This window comes from Malaya genurostris, chromosome 3 (genome assembly GCF_030247185.1).
Source record: "Malaya genurostris strain Urasoe2022 chromosome 3, Malgen_1.1, whole genome shotgun sequence".
Classification (NCBI taxonomy): Eukaryota; Metazoa; Arthropoda; class Insecta; order Diptera; family Culicidae; genus Malaya; species Malaya genurostris.
The window spans coordinates 44,160,307-44,182,005 of record NC_080572.1 but is presented as its reverse complement, the minus strand read 5'-3'; the positions used below and the strand labels follow the sequence as shown (position 1 = coordinate 44,182,005).

Sequence of the window (21,699 nt, the reverse complement as noted above, 5' to 3'; positions counted from 1 at the left end):
AAAAAAAGGTAGCAGCATTATATTGCGATGTCAAAAATATGAATGTTTATATTGTTCAGATTTGTGTTCGAATCCTAAACAAAAAAGGTTGAATTCAAGCACTGATATTCACAAATGGCGCAATTAAAAAAACTTTATTCATCATACGACTTCATTCCTTCAAAATTACCTGTCATTAATACATTTCAGTTAAGAATGTATGTATTAAATCTATTAAACATAACATAAAAATAAAGATAATGAACCGAAAATTGACATCATAAGTGGCTAAGCACGGCTACACTTTTCATTTGACAAACATCAAAGTTACATTTTGCTCGAATGTATTCTTACATATTTGATGTGATCGTTGCAAGTTACAGTCGAAACCAGTAAAATTCAAGCTAATCTAACATTAAGTCGATACAAATGAAATTTTCCGTTATTTGATGAATTAGATCTTTATGAAACACATCGTATGAGGAATTAAGTCAGCTGTATTATTCCGATTTTTTTGGTGTGTAGTTGTTGCAAGATGATATCCATGTTATCATGTTATCTTGGTTTTATTGAAGAATCAAACAAAATATGAGAAATCGTTAATGGATTATCCAATCAGTTTCCTATAATTTCTTATTGAATATATACTTTTTTTGCAATCACCAATTTCCAATCACAAGTGCTTGCAAAAATATATTCGACCCTTTTAAAATCGACCATAGTCCGTAGTGCAATTTTCATTCAAACCAGAGTACTTAAGTCGATCCTGAATTTTACATCTTTTGTTTTCAAGAATACTCATTCGTTAAATGATCGTAAAGCTCTGACAAATTTAGAAACCTAAATTATATGCAATGATCGTGTTATGGGTTGATATGGCGGACTCCCGATTAGGCTAACAGTTATCCGGTGTCCTGGTGTCAATTCCAACATTCCAATCAAGACTAATGTACCCCATCAAGCATTTATTTACCGACGAAAATGGGACCATCAAAATTTCATGACACAATCCTATCTAGTTAATTATGAACGAACAAAATTGATTGAAAATTGATTTCATTACACTTTCGCTGTACATAGTGCCATGACACCGCCCTCTTCACCGTGGCCATCAACGGGCGCCAACCGGTACCAGCAACTGGGTCAATGCAATCAATCCTTTCGATTCGTCCTTTTTCCACGAGCACCACGGACGGGCTCACAATTTCCTGAATGGTCAATAAATCGTGTCCGGAGTACTCCTTCGACACGAAGGGCCATTGTAAGTAAGTGCCTTCCTCAATTAGCGCGCTGCGTTCCAACAAAACAACAATTATTAATTATTTACATACGAAAAATGTGATCAGCGGGAACCTCGCGGATCCTGTTCCGGCGCTCTGCCGTGAGTGAGTGGGTTTTTATCTGTAAATTACAATCACCAGTTCGTGTCGCGCAATGGAGTGTTCCATTTATTTTAGCTTCGTCGGTGTCGTCGCAGTCGCTTGCCCTGTAAGTTTGGCTGAGGCTCACATTCCAGATCGGTGTGGCGTGAGGATGAAAATTTGTTTACCTAAAAAAAAATCGGTTGAACTGGTAGAAGGACGGATGAGATAGAGAGCAGTTTAATCGGATAAGGATACTGCTTTCTAATCGAGTGAATTGAACTAGGGAGGAAATTTTGATGGTCCAATCATGCGTTGAAGTTTTTGCCGGGACTAGAAAATTAGTGGGACTAGAATTAGTAAGCCTCCGAGCGCTTCCGATGGATGAGGTTCGTCGCTTGTTCATTTGTTACGAAATTGTGAGCTATTTTACTCGCTTCAATCTCAAGCAATTTCTTCGTCACGATATAATAATCGCTCTATCGGATCGATTGTAATATGCTTAAAATTAAGCCTCAAACCCGCGTTTAGGACAAAAATGTAAATTTGATTATTTTAAATTTCCTCTTCATTAACCATTTTTTTTTCTTCTTTTCCGCAGTGCAAACAGTGCGGTAAAACCTTCAAACGCTCCAGCACGCTATCTACTCATCTGCTGATCCACAGCGACACCCGGCCGTACCCGTGCCAGTATTGTGGCAAGCGGTTCCACCAAAAATCCGATATGAAGAAACATACGTACATCCACACCGGTGAGTATTGTAATCGTCCTTCCTTGCGTTATCATCCCTGTTCCCAGGAATGGCACCGCATAAACCGCATTAATCACACGGCTACACAACCGATAGACAGACAGACATACACACTTTGGGATTGCGTGCCAACTATTTTCCGAACTGTGCTCTGGCAGCATCTGCCGCGCGAAGAGATTCTTGAACTTGACTGCTTGTGACCGCGGCCCGGTGAAGAATCTTCTGCCAGGCGGTTTCCCTGCGGTTTAAATGAATAATGAAAAGCACGAGCCAACATCATTTTTTGCGTCGATTCGTGCGCCCTGTTTTTTTGTATCCTATGTTGGTTCTTGCTGTAATACAGACAGAGATTTTCAGCTGCTCCTACCGCTGCTGTGTCTGCTTGCTGCTGGTTGGTAAACGAAATCCTCCAAGTCAGTTGGGTTGGGGAGGAATGTTTCAAGTGAGGCATGAGGTGATTGCAAATTTCGAACTAAATGTTGCACCGGCAACCGAAAGGGTACTGACAGATGGCGCCCCTGCTGGGAACGCGGTAGCAGTCGTGTGGAGAGCCTCACCCGGATAACCCCTTGAGTCGGCACGTATTTTGAGCCTGTTGAGTGAAAATGTGACGGCAAATTGTTCACCAGCATGACGCATCCATTTTTCATGGAACGTTACTCGCTTTGTTTCTATCATGTCGGAAGTAAATTTGTTCCCAAATTAGTGATGTTTTGTTTTTCAGGAGTTTCGTAAATGATATAATTTAGTGGTATGAGATCCGTGAATAGAAACCATGATTTCGGAATTGTTTGCACTCAACACGTTGCGGCTTGTAAATTGCATAACACTGGAATAATACCTTTTATTTGTAATCAAGCTACCAAAAGCTAAGGAGATACTGCAAATGAATGGGCAAACAACAGTAGTTTTCTCTTATGTAGCCAAATATTCACTACTTCCTTTACTCTAATGGATAACATTTCTTCTCCGCATCAGGAATGAACCTTCGTCCTTAAAATCCCTAGTGTACTTCTTCCTCGATTGCACATATTTAGCGAATGTAAGTTCTGCCATGAAAATTTCGTTCGCTTGAGGTTTCCTATTGAATACCACTTTAAATGGTTTCTCTTTCGTCACTAGCGCTACATGTCCAGCCAACTAAAGACTGTCCCATAAAGTATGGACGCATTTTGATTTCGCTGTAAATAATTCACAAGTGTTAGATATTCAAATTTTATTTGATATTCTGATAATATTAGACTACAACAACAGAATACCATTCTCAACATTTGCTATTAAGCCATTGTAGACTAGCTGGCGCATCTTCTTGCAAACGTTCCTTATTAAATTCCATACAGACTTCTTGGCGACAAGTTTTGACACTTTTTTCCAAACTTTTTCGAACTGTTGAATGGTTTCGGCTGCCGAGACATGTTTTCTAAGATGTGCCTTCGTTAATGTCAAAAATTCCTCAATTGGTCGAAGTTGTGGGCAATTTGGTGGATTCATGTCTTTTGGGACGAAAGTGACATTTTTGGTAGTATACCATTCTACCGTTGATTTCGAGTAGTGGCAAGAAGCAAGATCTTGGACAACATTATATAAAATCAGCCGTTCTAATGGCTCTAAATGTTATCTAAAGAACTATTGAGATTACTTCTGTGAAATTCGAAGGTAGAAATCATTAGTTTAGTGAAAATCCAAAATAATTTTATTTGGTTCGTGCACTTTTCGCTGTGCACTTTTCGAGATAAATGTTCCGAACTGTGCTAAATATCGTAAAGAACTCCACAATTTGGTCCTTCTAAAAGTCAGAAATGAATTCTGTAGAGCATCTCAATAGTTTCTTTCAATGAAATATGCAAATCCGAAATGAGATAATCGACGTCAAAACTCGTTGAAAAGATTAGTAGTGAAAAGGGGGAAAGTTTTGCAATTCACACAATCGATCAACTATCAATTCGAATTCGAAAGTGTAAAGCAATCGTGTCAGTTTTATTCGTATTCACGACATCCAGTTATGTCTCTGAGATTACACACCCGTACTTTTTTCGCCCCGTTTTCAGTTTATCCTCAAAGGTGTTATCCTCACCGAACTTCCTGATTGCATTTCGCACGGATTTTTCACTTACTCCTTCCATTTTTGCTGTCTTTCTCAGTGACAGTCCGCGTTCTGTGCACCATTTGTACACAATTTTTCGACGTTGTTCTGCTGAAAGTCCACGCATTTCGAAACAAACTAATGAAAACGAATAAACAACTGCACAAGTGGTTAAAGAAGAGTGTAAACAACAGGACGCAGTCATAAAAATTGACATATTCTGAACCATTGCGAAATGGCAGCGGTTTTTGGTTGCGTCCATACTTTCTGGGACAGTCTTTAAAATCTGCCTTGTTATCAATGCATCAACGCTTGGTCATTTTGGTAGCACGATTCGTCAACTGTATGTTTCAGGTGTGCTTCAAAATAATCTATTTGAAACTACTGAAAGCTGTTGTACTGCAAACAAAATGCCAATGACGGAATTGCACGGAACAAGCTTTCCAAAACCGATACAGTTGAAAAGTTTGTCTTTGTAGCTTGAGTCATCGTTGCTTGAAAACAGAAAACCCCAAATATTTTTTTTTTATTTTTGGAGGAGGACTGACGTATTTGTGTTCTCATATGCGGTATACGAAACTGTACAAAAAGTGATTGTATAGGGTTTCAATGTCATTATCAGTACAGTAAAGTTTAATTTTCGAATTATGTCAATTATGTCAATCAGCAATTGATATTTGTTGTCGTACTCAAGTGAGAGTCACGAAATATATCGTCTATTTAATAACAGTTTCTAGTCATTTGAACTTTGCTTGCTTAGTTTTAAATGCCAATAAATCTGATTGCTTCATCCACACTGCTGATAGCAGCAGAACAATGCGAATGGATCAGAGGTACCAGGAGAAAATTTATAATGTCTTCAAACAGTATTGAAAAAGTCTGTGAACTCGAAAAAAACCTGCAGACTTCAAGTTCTCTATAATGTATGATGCACGGAATCGTCTTAGCGAACTAGAAAAAAAAATAATCGCACCGATTTTAAAAGTCGGTCAATTTTGAAGAACGTCTGCGAAAAACACAATTTTTAAAAGTCTGCGATATAAATATGTCTACAGTTTGTTTTTGCAATCAAGTAAATGATAGTTCTGCAGATATAAATCTCTAGAATCAGACACTGTCAGATTATAAAGAAATTCACATTAAACATACCTTTTTTCCACCTACATGTATGTACGAGATGCGATGCGAACTCGCTTGAGGGCACATGGCGTAACACAAAAATGTATGTTGCTTACGTTTTACTCGTAAAATATGAGAGCTGGATATCTTATTATCAAGATATCAAATGATGTCTTTTCTAGAATGTAATTTAGGCATGTTCCAATGTGTGCAGAATGGAGAGTTGTTATTGATCAATAAATTGAAGTGTGTTCTATTGAAAAAACATTCAGCTATTATAACTTTTTAACCGTTCATCTATTATTTTGAACATATACCAGAGATTAGATTCAAAAGGATGTTTCATATTAGGTTTTATACGAAATTGATATAACCTTATCAAATACGGTGGATGAACATCGTTTGACAGCTATCAGTGGTTTGTGTCAGAGATGCCAGATACACAGATTAATCTGTGTATCACAGATTCTCAATATACTGCACAGATTTTAAAAGTGGCACAGACGATAATTAGCCCCTAAAAGTTTTCAATTTGATAGGGAAAACTTCAGTGAAAATGTTTTTCCGACGAGTCTTTGTTTTTTTCGTTCGCAGAAATGAGTGGCGAGACCTTTTCTTCGCTTACCAAAATGATACCGATCTGCTATGATGGTATGGAAAGTTTGCACAGATTTTGTATGGACTGATTTTTGCTTCGTTCTCTGCTCGTTGGCAGATTTACGTTGAAATGAAATATCGAGGCGTTGCTAATGTGGAGATAATACTTTCAGCAAGAGCTGCCAAATCGAATGGAAAGTTTTAAATGGGTTCAATTTTCCAAAAAAAAATCAAACGCAGGCTAAACGCTGAATGGAGAGATCGCTTGGACGAGCAAAAAAAAGTTCCAAGGATTGATTTGCTGCCCCCCTCAAAGCATTACGCCCGGGGCGAATGCCCCCTTCGCCTCGCAGTTTTAAAGAATTTAGTTAAAGTTGCATAATTTCACGACCTTTGAGCAAGTACACAAAAGTACTAATACATTGGACTCACTCTAAATGAATTAATTTCCAACGTATAATTAGACTATTGCCAAGACTACTTCTAACTTTTTTCCTTGGAACCATATCAAATTTCTGAAAAACGAAAGAACGGTTCAGGAGAACTACTATATTTCTTTCGGTGGAACTTTACTGTTACAGATTGGCTGCTGCTTAAAAATTTTATACATACACCTCATATACGAGCCTATATCGAGTTATCTGTGGAACTGATTTACCTATCTGTTATTCTTATGGTGCAAACAATATTGGCGAATCGGCGTGAGATCCAAGCCAAACGGTTTGTAATTCGGTGTCGTAAGAGTTGAAATTGGATATGTCGTGAGTGAGTGATGAGTGGCTCCCTCATCTGCTGGAGGACAAATTGATATTTTCACATATACCTTATGATCAAAAAAGAACCGGAATTTTCGTTTTAAAATTCCCGCGCTTGTCCAATCGGTAAACTTTTATTCTCTCAACGTTGGCAACACTTTTATACACATTCTGTCAAATTTTGACGCATATCGTACGATTAGTTTTTGTTTGGCGTCTATACAAAGAAGTCGAAAAATTTGCGTGCGGCGATTTTTATAATGGATGAAAATTTAGAACAACATGCGTGCATCAAATTTTGTGTTGCAAATGGATTTAAGTGTTCCGAAACGTTCAAAATGTTAGAAAAGGCCTTTGGTGAATCGTATCTAGGAAAAACACAATAAATAAATGTTTTCATTAGTTAAAAAAATCTGTATGCATCATTTTTATTATGTAAGTACGTGAAAAAACTTCCCTTCTTGTTTTTTGAGTCTTTTTAACTGTTCTGGAATTAGTTTCAGCAGCATTAATGAAATTTTTCAAAAATCCTTTTTACCTTTTCCTCCACCAGCGTTCGCGCTTACGCTTGATTTCAATTTTTACTTCTCCAATGCTGCTTTTATTAGAGAGTTGTTAAAATTTTCACGAGTTTGAGGCTCCTCCGAATCAGCCTTTGGGAGAGGTCTGTTATTTTCAAGATGGCTTACATCTGCAGCAGATTCTATATTAATTGACGAGTTTTGTTCGGGGTTGGGTCAATCTGCGAGAAATCCTGTCAGGAACTCTAAATGCTAAAAGTTTTGATGGCATTTGATTCATAAAATATTGTAATCATATTTTATATCGAAAATTTCCAATTTTTGATGATTCTAATCCCTTATTCTTATTTGTCAATGATTTTAATCTATTTCCATTACTTATTTCTCATGTACATTTTTCCTTATAAACATCAACATAAACATACAATCCAATTTCGTCCAAAAAAAGGATAACGCATAATAGCCTATTCAGAAAAGCTACTCTGCCAACCGGCCGTTCGGCCAACTAGCCCCGGTCTCCCCTACTCTATCTATGGTGCATTTTTTTGTACTACTTTGTTTCCAATTGGTAAAACCATCGAAGGATCATTGTATGGAGTTCAAGTACATTGATGTGAGAACTAACAGATTAGACTGCCACGAATCTGTAATCATTTTTATCATAATGACGCTCGGGTTATAATAGTGGATGAGAAATTCTACCTCACCTTATAGTGATAGATTTGTTATTATGCTCCTATGAGTTTTTTTTTCAAAAAATACAACAAAAACATAAATACAGATATATTTTTCGGCTCAAAGGGCGAGCAATTTGTTTGGTTTGGATTTCATTGATTAAGTTACCGATAATTAAATTGATATGATACTAATAATAATAATAATATATAGTATATAAATAATATACTGTTTTCATATCCAGATAAACACTTTCGTTAGACCATATTGACGTTTTCAATATACGTTGTATTTTTTTTTCTATTTTACGATCTTTCATCCAAATACAAATAATCGTGTACCGATAAAGTAAATGAAAATGGACACGGTATAGTATTTAAAACAGACACCCATGAACAACATTAAATTAATACTCGGCAGTAATGGTGGACAAGAAAATATTCAGCAAAACACAGCACGTAGCAAACGACAGAAGCCGTCTGATCTGATACAGATTGCATGTTCGCAAATGCGCTTTATAGTGAACCAAACTGTTGCTTCCTTTTTCGGTGCAACTACGATACTCGGTATCGTTTTGCACTGGATGCCGACGGGTGAGGGTGACTACAAGAAATAAAATCAATTCCTTTACGACTGCGGCACCGACCATCGTGCGCCTCCATCAATGTGTCGTGTCATTAATTTGTCATTCGATTTCAACAATTAAAATCACATTACCGATCCGGGGAGAAAAAAAAGTGCCGGCGAAAAAACACATGCCTGTAAATTACATACTGGTGTCCTCCGTTGTACCTCCACCCTCGGCTGCCGGTTGCTACCATGTTCTTAGGAGACACTATTATTATTATTATGTAAAGAGACACATGTTCTAAATTAGAAATCAGCGAAAAGTACACACACGCACGTGTGCACATAGTTAAGTGATTGTATGTCTGATGTGGGACTGCATCATCCAACCTACCGCCTAGGGGGCAGTGCCGTAAGCCAGAAGCAACACTTTTCACACTGCCGATACCCTAGCCTGCACCATCTACGGGCTTACCACTTTAGCCGTGGTTTATATCTTGATTTAATTAATTTAATTGATGTGTTTTCATGTGTGTTTTGTGAGGCTATCATGTTCAATGAGTTCAATTGTTCCTTTGGCTAGGGTTGCGCTCTTATTTGGATTCAAGGCTCAGAGTGAATTTTACGGCATGACTTTTTCGCAATCAAAACAATTCGACTGTCCCACCACAAAAGGGCCTAACTGCAAATGACAGTTTCTCTTTGTTTACTTTTTCTTTCACGATTTACCGGATTGATTTTATATTTGAAGCCTTACTCTTCGTAAAACTTTCAAGTTAAAACTACAAGCTTTCGATTTATATAGGAAACTTTCAAGAAGTGTCAGTAATGGCACCGTAATAATGAAAAGAGAAAGTAAACAAAGAGAGGCTCTCATTTGCAGTTAGATCTTTTTGTCGTGGGACTGTCGAATTGATGAATTTTTGGGCTTATAGTCCCGAGACTATTCACATTTTTGCAAGAATTTAAGATTTTTTGTCGGAATAAACTCTGACATAATTGTTCTTACAATTTTTTTTTCTGTGGATTATTTTCCAATTCAGGATGCGGTCTAAAAGTCTTACGAAAACTTTTTTGGAGAAATTTAAATGTTCTTCACGTAAGCAAACTAATTGAGATTTGGACTCCATGAAATTATTCTACACTATTATTGGTGTTGATTCTGTCGTACTATAGCCTATAGTCTGACTGTGGCTAACTGAAACAAGATGTACCCAACTAATTATTATGAAAATAACTTTATTTCAGGATAATCTAAAGCAAATTCCCTAGTTGTTCCATCGATCAACCATATCGTAATGCAATGTTCGCATCACCAATAATTCACTTTCTGTAAGCGCATAGGATTGTTCATGCCTTGGACGAAAAAAATAGCACTCGGCTGTAAAATAGATTATTACTATCTTTTAAAATGTGGCATCTCCGTTTCTAAGTTCGTAGCTTTAATCGAGGATCTTCATCCTAATGAAATAAACTTGTATTCCAGTTCCCAAGAGCACAGGTATGCAGCCGTTTCCGGAAAGGTACTTGGTTTCCAACCCATCCCAAAACCATCCACCCTACGCATAGTGGCTCGTGTGTGGCAACTAAACCTCAGCTCGCGGTATGTAAGATCAGCAGGCCTACAAGCGCCATAGCTACCATCGGTTGGGTCCATCGGAATCGAACAATGCCCAACCAGCAGACAGAAAAACAAATTTACCGATTCGGGAAAGCGGTCCCGTTTTACAACCGATATCCTTATTTGGAACCCGCTCGATCGGTCTCTTTGTGGTGGCCCTGCTGACACATAAACTCTGTCAGGGTTTCGCTCATTCTACAGCGTCCTCCGTGGCTTACAATGCCTCAATGGAAGGCTGACTGTGCTTCGGCTAACACTAATCGATCGGAACGAGCGAGCTCGGGACACCTGGGACAACCCCCGTGGGAGCGGGAGACAGTTACGACACAAAATTTATTAATCCACGATAAGCAACCCGTCCCGGGGACGGTTCCCATTCCATTCGTGCGTCCGATCAGTGGAAAGTGAAAACAAAGAGCTGATTTTCCCGTTTATAGAAATATACAACAAATTTGAACAAATTTATTACTTCATTTTCTAATTGAGAGCGGCCCTGATGGAAGAGTAAACAAATCCCCGAAAGGGGTTTACTTCGGGTTACACATAGAGGGGTAGTTGATTCGATGTTTATTTTAGATTCGCGTGTCAAGCACTTTAGTTGTTTGGCATCGGGTTTCGTGTTAATGAATGACTATATTTTTTATCAAGTGCCTTCCACCCTTTTCGGTAATTGGAACTATTTGAGCATTTCCGCTTGAACACCGGATTTGAGATACACGGAAAGTTGCAATAACAATCACAATTTGTGAGAAGATTGAACATCTACAACAGGAAATACTAAAGTTTTTATAAGATTGTTGGTGTCGTTAACGTTCAAACTAATTAATCAATTAAGACGAGGAAAATGTGGAATTACATTGGCCTGCAACGTTAATTCGTGCTCGGGGTGTATAGATTAACGAAGTTTTCCAAGGTTTAAGTGAAAAAGAACAATCGAACTCATTGTCCAACGCTGCTAGGTCACATATCTACCCGAAAAAGAGTTTTTTTTAAAGATTGAACAAGACGCTCGTCGGGTGGAACAATATTTGCCTAGATTTGGCTTCGGTATCTGCTTCGGTTTCGGTAGAAGTACAAAAGGTTCGATTGTTGTTAGCCGCATTCTGCGTCGGGTTTGCATTCGATTGGTTCACTCGACTCACTTGTGTCAATAAAGCTACCTTGCAGATGGGAGTGAACTACGTCGGTAAACTTGGAACTCTTTCTCTGGCACAAATATTGACGGGAAGTGACACAAACATATGAAGATTGCCGATGGTAACTAGAGTATTGGCCTCCCTTCACGTACCTATTGTATATCATAATAAGGTTAAGTAATCCATTAATCGACAAGCTCAAAAATAGAAATCTTACAAAAATTACATCTATTATTTTAAGTTACGTTCCAATAACTTGTTCAGTTATCTTCCAGAACATGTGGCCATGTTTTCAGGTTTTCCATTTCGCACTTCAGAAATATACCCAAAACATAATTGAGGATTAGAATCACCCTTTACTACGTTTAAGGTTGATCAGATAGAGAACCACAATTTTCTGCAAATGTAGAAATAGTTTCCTATGAACAGTTTTGTGCATAGAAAAGAGTAAGCACCTTCTAAAGCCTAGTGGTCTAGTCTGTTATGTTTTTGAGAACGATGATACTGGCCCTTATTACCGTTCTCACTTCCACTTTCACATTCACTTCACTTACATGTCGCTTCACTTGATTTTACTTATTACCAGTATCACGCATAGTGAAGTGATCACTGTGGCGGAAAATACTATTTTTTTTAACAAAACGTTTAGGGCGTGATGTTCATATTGGCATCAAGTTCATCCATGTAATTACTTTTGCCTCTGAAGCTACTTCCTTAGGACCTAAATTCACTTCACTCGATTTTCACCGTGAAGTGATACCGATAATAAGAGTCACAATCACTTCACTTGGTTTTCACCGTGTAGTGATACTCGTAATAAGGCCCAATGAACAGTTTTGTGCATAGAATAGAGTAAGCACCTTCTATAGCCTAGTGGTGTAGTCTGCTATGTTTTTGAGAACCGTGATACTATTCAGCTAACAAAAAATCCTTGTGGACAATCAGAAGCACATCAAATTGACGCCGATCGCTACCAAAAAGTTGGAATTTTGAATGGACTGTACACACTATCGCAGAATTCGGTAATTTTTTACCGAATTGTCAACAGCTGAGCTTTCGGTAATCAGTTCGGTAATTGAATTGATTACCGATCGTTCGGTAATTGAAGAACTGTCTAACTACTACCGTAAATTGACAGTAAACCAAATGGATCTAATGGATTGTTCGGTATTTTTTTGTGTTTGTTTTCCTTTGGGTTTAAATTCTGAATTTTCGGATTTCAAAAAAACAACACAAAAACGAATGAAGAAAATTCCAACCTGTTGTGGCTGTGGTATTATTCCACGAAACAATTAAAAAGTGTCAAATGTCCCGGCTGACCGGAATTATGAGCGCCTTCCAAAAGACTGCACAATCCTTCGAGTCCACCAGAAATTACCCTCGAACGATTTGTGTTGGCAGCAAGTGGACAAGTGATAGAAAATTGTTTTCTGCCTATAAGTAAACAAAAAGATGTTAGTGGCTCTAATGTTTTCAAAACTTTAGCACCTGTACCTCAGCCCATTCGACGAACCACTCAAGATTTTTTTAGACACTAAAAATTTTAATAAATGTTTGACAGTTAGACAGTTCGGTTATTGGGAGATAAAAATTCTACAAAAGTAATGTAATACCAATGCAATTTGTACAAATGACGCTAACCTGTTCACAGGCTGACCGTTGACGGATTGATAGACGTAAATCAACAGAAACACATTTCACCACACACTCATTAACACAACCATCTTTATTTTCATTTCCCAGGTGAAAAACCGCACAAATGCGTTGTCTGTCTGAAAGCATTCAGTCAGAGCTCGAATCTGATCACCCACATGCGCAAGCACTCCGGCTACAAACCCTTCTCATGCGGGCTCTGCGAGAAGGCCTTTCAGCGGAAGGTGGATCTGCGGCGTCATCGCGAGGGGCAACACAGTGACCTCGTGGGCGGGGGGCAAACGCTTCTGCCGTCGGCAGAGGATTACAAACCCGTCATTGTTACCGTGGATAACTGTTCCACCGTTACCCTGGGTGCTAACTCTTCTGCGACGAATCACACCGATATGGGCAGCCCCGGGCGCGATTCACCAAGCTCAGCCACCGTTGCGGCAGTTGCTGCAGCAGCAGCCGCCGCCGCCGCTGCCTCAGCCACCAGTACTGGGTTCCATCGTCACCATCAAGAGCACCAACACCATCAGAATTATAACCAACATCACCGTCACCACGCGGAAATTAAAATGGAAGTTAGCAGCAGTTGTTCTTGATTTTGTCCGAGTTGGGCCCTCTCTGCGGTGTCGATTTAGTTTATATTTATGTTGTATTTTTCAAACCCCAGCCTACTGACGATTAAAAAAAAACGCTGAGGGCATGATTACCTATCAAGCGAGTCGAAAAGGAACACACGAACAACAACAGATGTTGCTCAATTAGGACGCTTCTTCTTTAGGGTTGTTAAAATTGCAACCAAACAACAGAAATAACTATCGCCTGCTGCTGTTGTTTCTGTTGTTTTTGTAAAGCCGTTGCTGCCACACGCGTCAGATGACGTTTCGGCTCTTCTGGTTTACTTTTGCGGCTACGTCCGTAGCTTGTCGGAGTATACATAATTTATTATAAGAAACCGCAATCAATGGGATTGCCAATGGTGTGAAAAATCAATTGTAGTACTGATGCTTCTGAATTATCAGTTACGAAATCCTACGAACCTGTACAGCCTAGTAGTACTATTCAATCGAGTTACAGACGTACTGTTCTTAAAATGTAAGTGATTTTAAGCATTTTTGCTTAAGAGAATGTTTCGATCTAGTTCAGCCAAAATTATTTTTGGCTATTCCTTACGAAAAGCGAAGCTTCGAAAACCAAAACTTGAGTGTTAGCATTTAATCATTTCCTAGTTTGTAAATACCGATAAGTTATTGCGAATGTACTTTGCAACCCAATTTAAACTACTGTCTAGTCTTCTGTGAAACAATTAAGAAACCCTTTAAGTATCTAATAGCTGGAAGGGGTTCCGAATTGAAGGGGAAACGAAAGGCGCTTTTGTTACCGAAAACATGTCAGAAGGGGCCGTTCCTCCTGGTTAGTTCTATTTAGTCTAACAAACGATCTTATGGGACACCACGGCATGACACGCCCTAAAACTACAAGCACACACTCACACACACGTTAGTCATGAATAGAGTTCTTACTTTTATTCACAAACAGCTACTGAACCAAAGACTCTATGCGTAAACAAGAAAATCGAAGGCACTTTTGTAATTGTATACTTGAACTGCTGCTATTCTGCTTTTCGTCTCCTACTGTACTTATGTCCTGTACCCTGTAACCCCCATTGTCCTTATTAGGTAGTGAATCCGTCCATGAATTAGTCATACTTCCTTCCTAGTATGAAGCAAAAATTATCTTTCTATTTGTTATTTAGTCTTTAGTGATCAAAAAATATGTCTACAAAATCAGCTGAAATGAAGATAATCCAAAAACCGAGTAAATTGTAGGTATTAAGTTTTATTTTATGCTGTAATCAATTGTTAGCTCACTAGTAACTTATGTTAGTCAAATATTTTATGTACATAAAGGTAATTTAGAAAATATGAGCTTCATTTACTAGCATATGCAGTATGTACTACTATTTTTATTATATTCGAAAATGTTAGATTTTACGTTCACAACAGCAACTCCCAGTAGCCGATCGTTGTATATTTTTGATACAATGTAGACTTGTGTAAAATGAATTAAGAATAAATGTGAAAACATAACGTCAAGATTATTGTTTTTTCAGTATCCGAAATTCTGATTCTTTGGATACGCATGGTTTTGCTCTTATAAATATTTCATATACCATCGTAACTGATGGAATTGTAGGTTAAGGGGGGCGTGGTCTAACGAATGCATCATTCGCACAACATTTGTAATTTTCCTTGGAAAAATATTGAGAAATAAGTCAGTGAAGAAGTATTTTTTAGGACGCGTATTAGAAATCATGATTTGCAGTGTCAGTAGTCAGTAGTTATCAGTAGTCTACAATTTCAAGTCACATGGTTGTAGTAGACGGTTTTCTAGGTTAATGTTTGATATTTCTTAATCTTTTTTTAACATTTCACAATCAAAATTGCGATTTTCCACGAAAAAATGTGCCATTTTGTAACTGTGAAATCTCACCGAAATAACAAAAAACAAAACGGAAAAGATTGGGGTTGGGTATTTTATATGTAGGAAGTTTGTTCCGATAGGTTTGTGGAATTGACAAAAAATTCTTGAAATGATTGTCATAGGTAACAAGTGATTTGCACGGAATTCTTGTATCCTGACCGAAAGTCACATAAGAATGTATAGGCCTCTTCAAGCGCATGCGTAACAAACGTACGCCATTTAGAATACCGGGGAAAAAGTTCTTCCACTTTTCTTTTTCGATAGAGAGAATCTCTCCGTATTGGGACATAGTTTTGCGAATATTAGAATCGGTGACGCTTGAGGGAAGATCATGCACACGCACTTCTATAGCACTATCTTCCATATATACTGTACTTAATGTTTTCGTGCTCCACATAGTGCACATTGTTATTGTCTTTTGCGAATTGAATTGCATCCAACTCTTTATAAAACTGGATGTAAACAACATTATTTGTCTTATTGCATTGAAGTAAATGCAATGCATTTGCTCCTTAAGCAAACTTCGTTTGCTTTTGTTCGTTTGGTTCACAGGTCGTTCTATTATTTAACAATCCAATCAGCGTGATCACCACGAGATAGCGTTATGGTGATTGTTTTGACAAATCCCATGTATTTAGAAAAATTTTTGACGAATTTTTCTATTTACTTGAGTTTGAAAGAATGCAGATTGCAAAACCTTACAAATATGGGTAAGAAAAACGATTATTCACGTGTTGTCATCAAACATATGATTTCAAATTGTCCTATACTCTTGACAATCTCGGATAAAATTTTAATTTTTCAGTTCACATACAGATTTGATTTAGATGATAAAACGTGAGTAAATAGACTAGTCATAAAACTTTTGATCATAATTTATCAATTAATCTAAAAATCCAACCCAAAAAACAAAAAATATCCCAGATATGAAATCGTAACATGATATACAAAATTCGAAGAAGTGAGGTTGGGTACTGCCTCACTTCTTCTAATTTTGTATTTCATGTTACGATTTCTCCATAAATATCAATCAAACATACCACGGAAAGTTACTGATTCGATTTTTTTTACCAAATTTTCACACGTTTTTGTGTGTTAGTATTCGATTCATAAAAAAAAAACAAAAACCCTGCATTTTGTTCGAATCTTCAAGCAAAATCTGAAAATTATCACAATCGCTTAGTTCAAAGCTCGCCACTCGGGCAGCGCAGCGATTGCAAAAGAGTTGGTTTGATTCTTAAATTGTTCACTACACAACACTGTACTTGGTTTCTTTCGTCCCGAACGTAGGCGGTTTTGTTATATCGACTGACTTGGATGAGATGTGAAAGCGAACTGATTTAAAAGTCCTTATTGTTTTTTTTAAATATATGTAAAAAACAACGGGATAAAACTCACGACAACAAAGTAGCAACAAGACCTTAAGAAAGTTTTCCCTAAAAGTTTTTGTCGCTTCAATCATCAAATATCTTCCAGATAGAACTTACATTTTGCTCTTCACCTCATCTATACTAAAACATAATTTCATGCTTGCATTGTATGATTCTGATGAACGTTTAAATTTTAAAAGCGAGTTTGAGGCTTTCTTTGTCTATTTTTCTATACCTCTCGATAGTAACTTATTTCAACAAAAAACGGGCTTAATCCACCTAGAGTTAAATAATACCCTTATTTATTAGTTCACTTGAGTTTTTTGGCATAACAATTCTTCAGTTTTTAGTTTTCTTGAAATTATAACTGCATTCCATAACTTTAAAGTTTTTGGACTATATTTACGGTACTTCTAGAACCGGTATTCAGGGATCAGCATTATCAAAAACGGTTCGTATGGCGCTTAATTGATATGACGAATAAATTTGAATAGTTAGTTTTTTCTGGGCATCGTCATCTTCTATAAAGGTTTGAATTCTAAGAACTCATTACACTGTAACTCTATAATTGGATGTCGGAATCGGATAAAATTAACCGATTTTGTAAGTCGTCTAATTTGAAGTTTTATGAAATACGACCTAGCCTTCCTTTGAAAAACGATTGAGCTCCTCTTTCCGATACTTTTGGAGCCGGAAATTGGTGTAGCTGAAGTTTTATTCATCTAAGCGATTGTAAACCATTTCATTTGATTCAAAATTTTTGAAAATCAGTGTAACCATCTTTGAGAAATCGTAGGGCGTTCCAAGTAAATTTGGATACCTACTGAATATCGGTAAAACTGAAATAAGTTAATTTTGTATGCGGCTATCAAAATCTACAAACCCGATTATTTTTTGTGAAGTTGACATTTTTACACTAATCACCCTGTATTTCTTGAACCAGACCAGAAGTCGAATCAGATTAAAAAAAACAAGAAGTGCCAGCTCCACTAGCGTATATTAAAATTATTGCGGTTAAAACGTTTGATCTCACTGCACAAAATGTCATGAAAAAGAATGCTGTAGTACAGTCTTTTGAGTGATGAACATTCTTTTGAGTGATGTCTGTTCTCTGTGTGCAATGACTACCGATTGGAATAGTTGTAAGGCGAGTTTCGAATTCTTTTTTTCGTTTTTTACTTCACCACTCTTATTGGCGGTATACATATTTTAACAATCTTCACCCGGAAGTCGGATCCGGACTATAAGACCCTCCATTTTACCCTGAGTTTGTGCAAATTGGTCAAACCATCGCTGAGAAAAGTGAGTGAGATCCCTTTTGGAATATATAACCAAAATGTCCGGGCCTCGGTTCAAATGTCGGTTTTCACAGTGATTGCATAACCTTTCTATATGAGAAATGCAAACAAATTTTTTGTAACCTATTGGATCCAACACAAAAAAACAGTGAACAACTGGACAAAATAGACGAGGAATGTCTGTGTGTTGATTCAGAATAGAGGCTCATAGACGCAAATCTTATTACTCGTTGCAAGGCCCAGAGTAGAACTGAAGCAAGGGTATACAACTGTGATAAATTACAAAAAAACTACAAGCATCAGCCCCATGTGGTTGTTCGAGCCATTGATGTGGAACAAGGCAACCAAAATTTCTAATGATCGGCATTTTTAATTAATCGTCACACTTTTGAATCCGCAAATTCACGAGAGTCTGCTGAGATTGATCTTTATTAGGGACCAACACCGAACACGCGAACCCAGAATATAGACTCTTGGCGTTTTTCATTGAGAAACACTGGCGGCGTGGATTGCTCTGGTTTTGCACTTTCGAGCAGAAATCGCAATGAAACACCGTCAGAATGTTGCATTTCTGCTCGAAAGTGCAAAACCAGAGCAATCCTCGCCACCAGTGTTTCTCAATGAAAAACGGCATCTGTTTGTTGTGATTTCTTCTTTGAAGCTTCTTTTCGTCAAGCTTGTGTTCAAGTTTTGTATGAAAGTAGTTATTTTTGTAGCGTTTCTCTACCATTACTACCATTCTGCGATTTCGGTTGAAGCGATAATCTTTTTCTCATTGGTCATTTAGGGGTTATCCTATTTTGTGCATGGGCACATAACCGATTTCTATACTTTATGTTTCGTCTTCGACTCGTCAGTACATAACAGTTTATGTTGAACTGTTATGTAACTTAGCAGCTCAACATAAACCGCTAGGCAGACATAAAGTTTCTGCTACTTACAGAACACTTTTTTTATTTGCACCGAAGTGCAACGTCTTTACTGTCGTGCCGAACGTAAACGAGTTTCGACTTAAACTGGCCGAATCAGGTGATGGTCATTTAGGGGTTATCCTATTTTGTGCATGGGCACATAAACGATTTCTATACTTTATGTTTCGTCTTCGTCTTATGTTCGATTTAATATAGGGGTGCATATAGAAAACAAAAATGTGTTCCACATTAAAAAATGGTGCGATGTGTACACATTTGGGTTCACTTGCCGGGATCGGTATGGTTATGTTCCAAATCAGAACGGATATACTTATATTTACTTTACTAGTGGAAATGATTAACCTTTACAAATAATTTAGTTGATTTGTCGGCAAAGGTAAATTATATTAATGAGAGACGTCAATTGGAGCGATAGACAAATAGGCATAAAACGTTATTTTTTGCTGCGATCACATAACTACTGGTGTGTAAGAACAATAATAACAGCATTATAGTGGTAATATTAATATACTAATCAATTACCCACCGCGATACTTCAAGCCAGTTCGTTAATTTCATATTAAATATTAAATTCTACGATGTTCTTCTATCATGCCACAATGAATCCCAAAAACTTGTTTTATTTTCACGTTTCTTTAAGTGAACTTATGGAGCGAACTGTTTCTTGACCAAAAAAGTTTTGATTTGCAGACTGTCAATCAATCATACTCATTTAGGGATTTTTAGTTATATCCATTCGTTTTGTTCAGAGATCATATCATCATTTTATTGTTGGCTTTCCCATACGGAAAGACTATGCAATTATTGAGAAACTCAACTTTCGAATCGAAACCCGGCTGCAATTTAAATTTCATACGATCGAATGTCATTCGTCTCAGTTCATCGAGATCGTAATGTGTGTGTGTTTGTAATGAAAAATGTCATTTGATTTTCACGAAAATGGTTGAGCCGATGTCCACGAGCTTAATTTCAAATTAAAGGTTTTTATAGTTGCATGTTTTTAATACCATCTGGATCTAATTTCCGATACCAGAGTTACAAAGTGATATGCGTTAAAAATATAAAAATAACACCCCTTAGTTATATGTTTTTTAGACAAGTTCCACCAACATGGATTTCCAGTGGTTATAAATAATTATTTGCACAACTCTTTGTCAGAGAATCGCACGTATTTTTCATATCGCGATTTGACAACGTTCAGAATTAGCTACATGGGACTCCTGCAAGACTGCTGCCTTAGTCCGCTCCTCTATCAATTTTACGTGTATGACATTGACAGCTGGCGGCGTCGTTTTAGTTACTAGACTCAAAGCTGTTAATCTGCAATAACCATTGCATGATACCTTAGATAACTTGTACGTTTGGGCTGTTCATCTGGGTATCGAATTCTCCGTAGAGAAAACAGAGCTGGTCGTCTTTTCAAAAAAGCATGACCCCGCACAGCTTAAGCTTCATATGATGGGAATAATTATCGCCCAGGTTTTGACTTTCAAATACTTCGGGGTTAGAATCGATTCCAAATGCAGGTGAAGAGGACACATTAGATATTTGATAACGAAATGTCAACAATGAGTAAATTTTCTTAGAACAATAACAGTATCTTGGTGGGATGCTCATCCTGAAAATCTAAAAAAATTGTATCAAACAACGATACTTTCAGTGATGGAATATGGATGCGTTTGCTTTCGTTCCGCTGTAAGCTCTCATATTATCATATTAGAGCGAATTCATTATCTTTAGTTACGAATTGCCTTAGGCTGCATGCATTTGACACATACAATGAGTCTTGAAGATCTGGCAGGAGTTATTCCATTGAAAGATCGCTTTTGGGAGCTTTCACAAAGGCTGCTAATAAGAAGTAAGGAACTAAATCCTCTCGTTATTAATAACTTCTAAAGGCTATTCAAGCTTCAATCTCAAACAAGTATCATGACAGTATATTTTAACCATATATCACTGGAAATCAACCCTTCAAGATATATTCGTATCCGTGATAGCATCCTAAATGCCCCAGACTCAACTTTATTTTTTGATACATCCATGTAGTGCGATGTGCGTGGAATCCCGGGACTCCTACGCTCGATAGAAATCCCAAAAATATTTTCAAGTAAGTTCAGGCATATTGATCATGAGAAAATGTTTTACACGGACGGATCACGCATTGAAAAGACTACTGGTGTGTTCAATAATAACATACATCAAGTGAACCTAGATTTCCCACTGTATGGAGACACTGACAGCGCTTCTAGTAAATAATGTACTGATAGAAACAAACCTGAAACAGTTATAAGATCATGAACAGTAAAAAAAGGTTATTTTTTTCTTTGATGTAATTTATAGCAGCTAATCGTTTGATAGAAACCAGTGTTTTTGAGTAGAACCATTACCAAAGACAAATATGGGAGAGAGTTGGCATCACTGGGAGTGCGATGCGATGTCCTGGTGCTACTCTCAAAAAAGTAGAATTCGCGAGTGTTTTTACTTTACTCTTTCAGTGGTCGTGTTTCATCTCGCGTTGTTGACAGCAGAGCGAGTGGGAGAAAAGGGATACTGGAGAGATTGTTCCTTGGAGATATTTTATATTTTTCTTACTTATTATATATCTCCTGAGTATCGAAAATCAGGTTTTTTTGGGATCGCATTGTTTGCCAAAACATATCCGGATCTCTTTCCCTCCCTACTAACAAATCTCCTATCCCGTGATGTTCGTGGAGATACAATGGTACCCGCGGTCTCTAGAAACAACGAGTATCGGACTAACATTCCTTCCTTTCCCTTAGTAGCACAGCCTTTGGTCGTAGCCAGTGT

At 37.5% G+C, this 21,699-nt stretch overlaps 1 protein-coding gene across 1 annotated transcript in view; it reads left to right on the top strand.

Moving 5' to 3' along the window:
- LOC131438196 (zinc finger protein sens) overlaps nt 1-14,847 on the top strand; it is a 28,204-nt gene extending 13,357 nt beyond the window's left edge. Inside the window, exons 5-6 of the mRNA XM_058608048.1 lie at nt 1,942-2,092; nt 12,910-14,847. Coding sequence (XP_058464031.1) covers nt 1,942-2,092; nt 12,910-13,406 — 648 coding nt within the window. The 3' untranslated portion in view covers nt 13,407-14,847. The remainder of the gene's footprint in view (nt 1-1,941; nt 2,093-12,909) is intronic.
- Nucleotides 14,848-21,699: the final 6,852 nt, after the last annotated feature.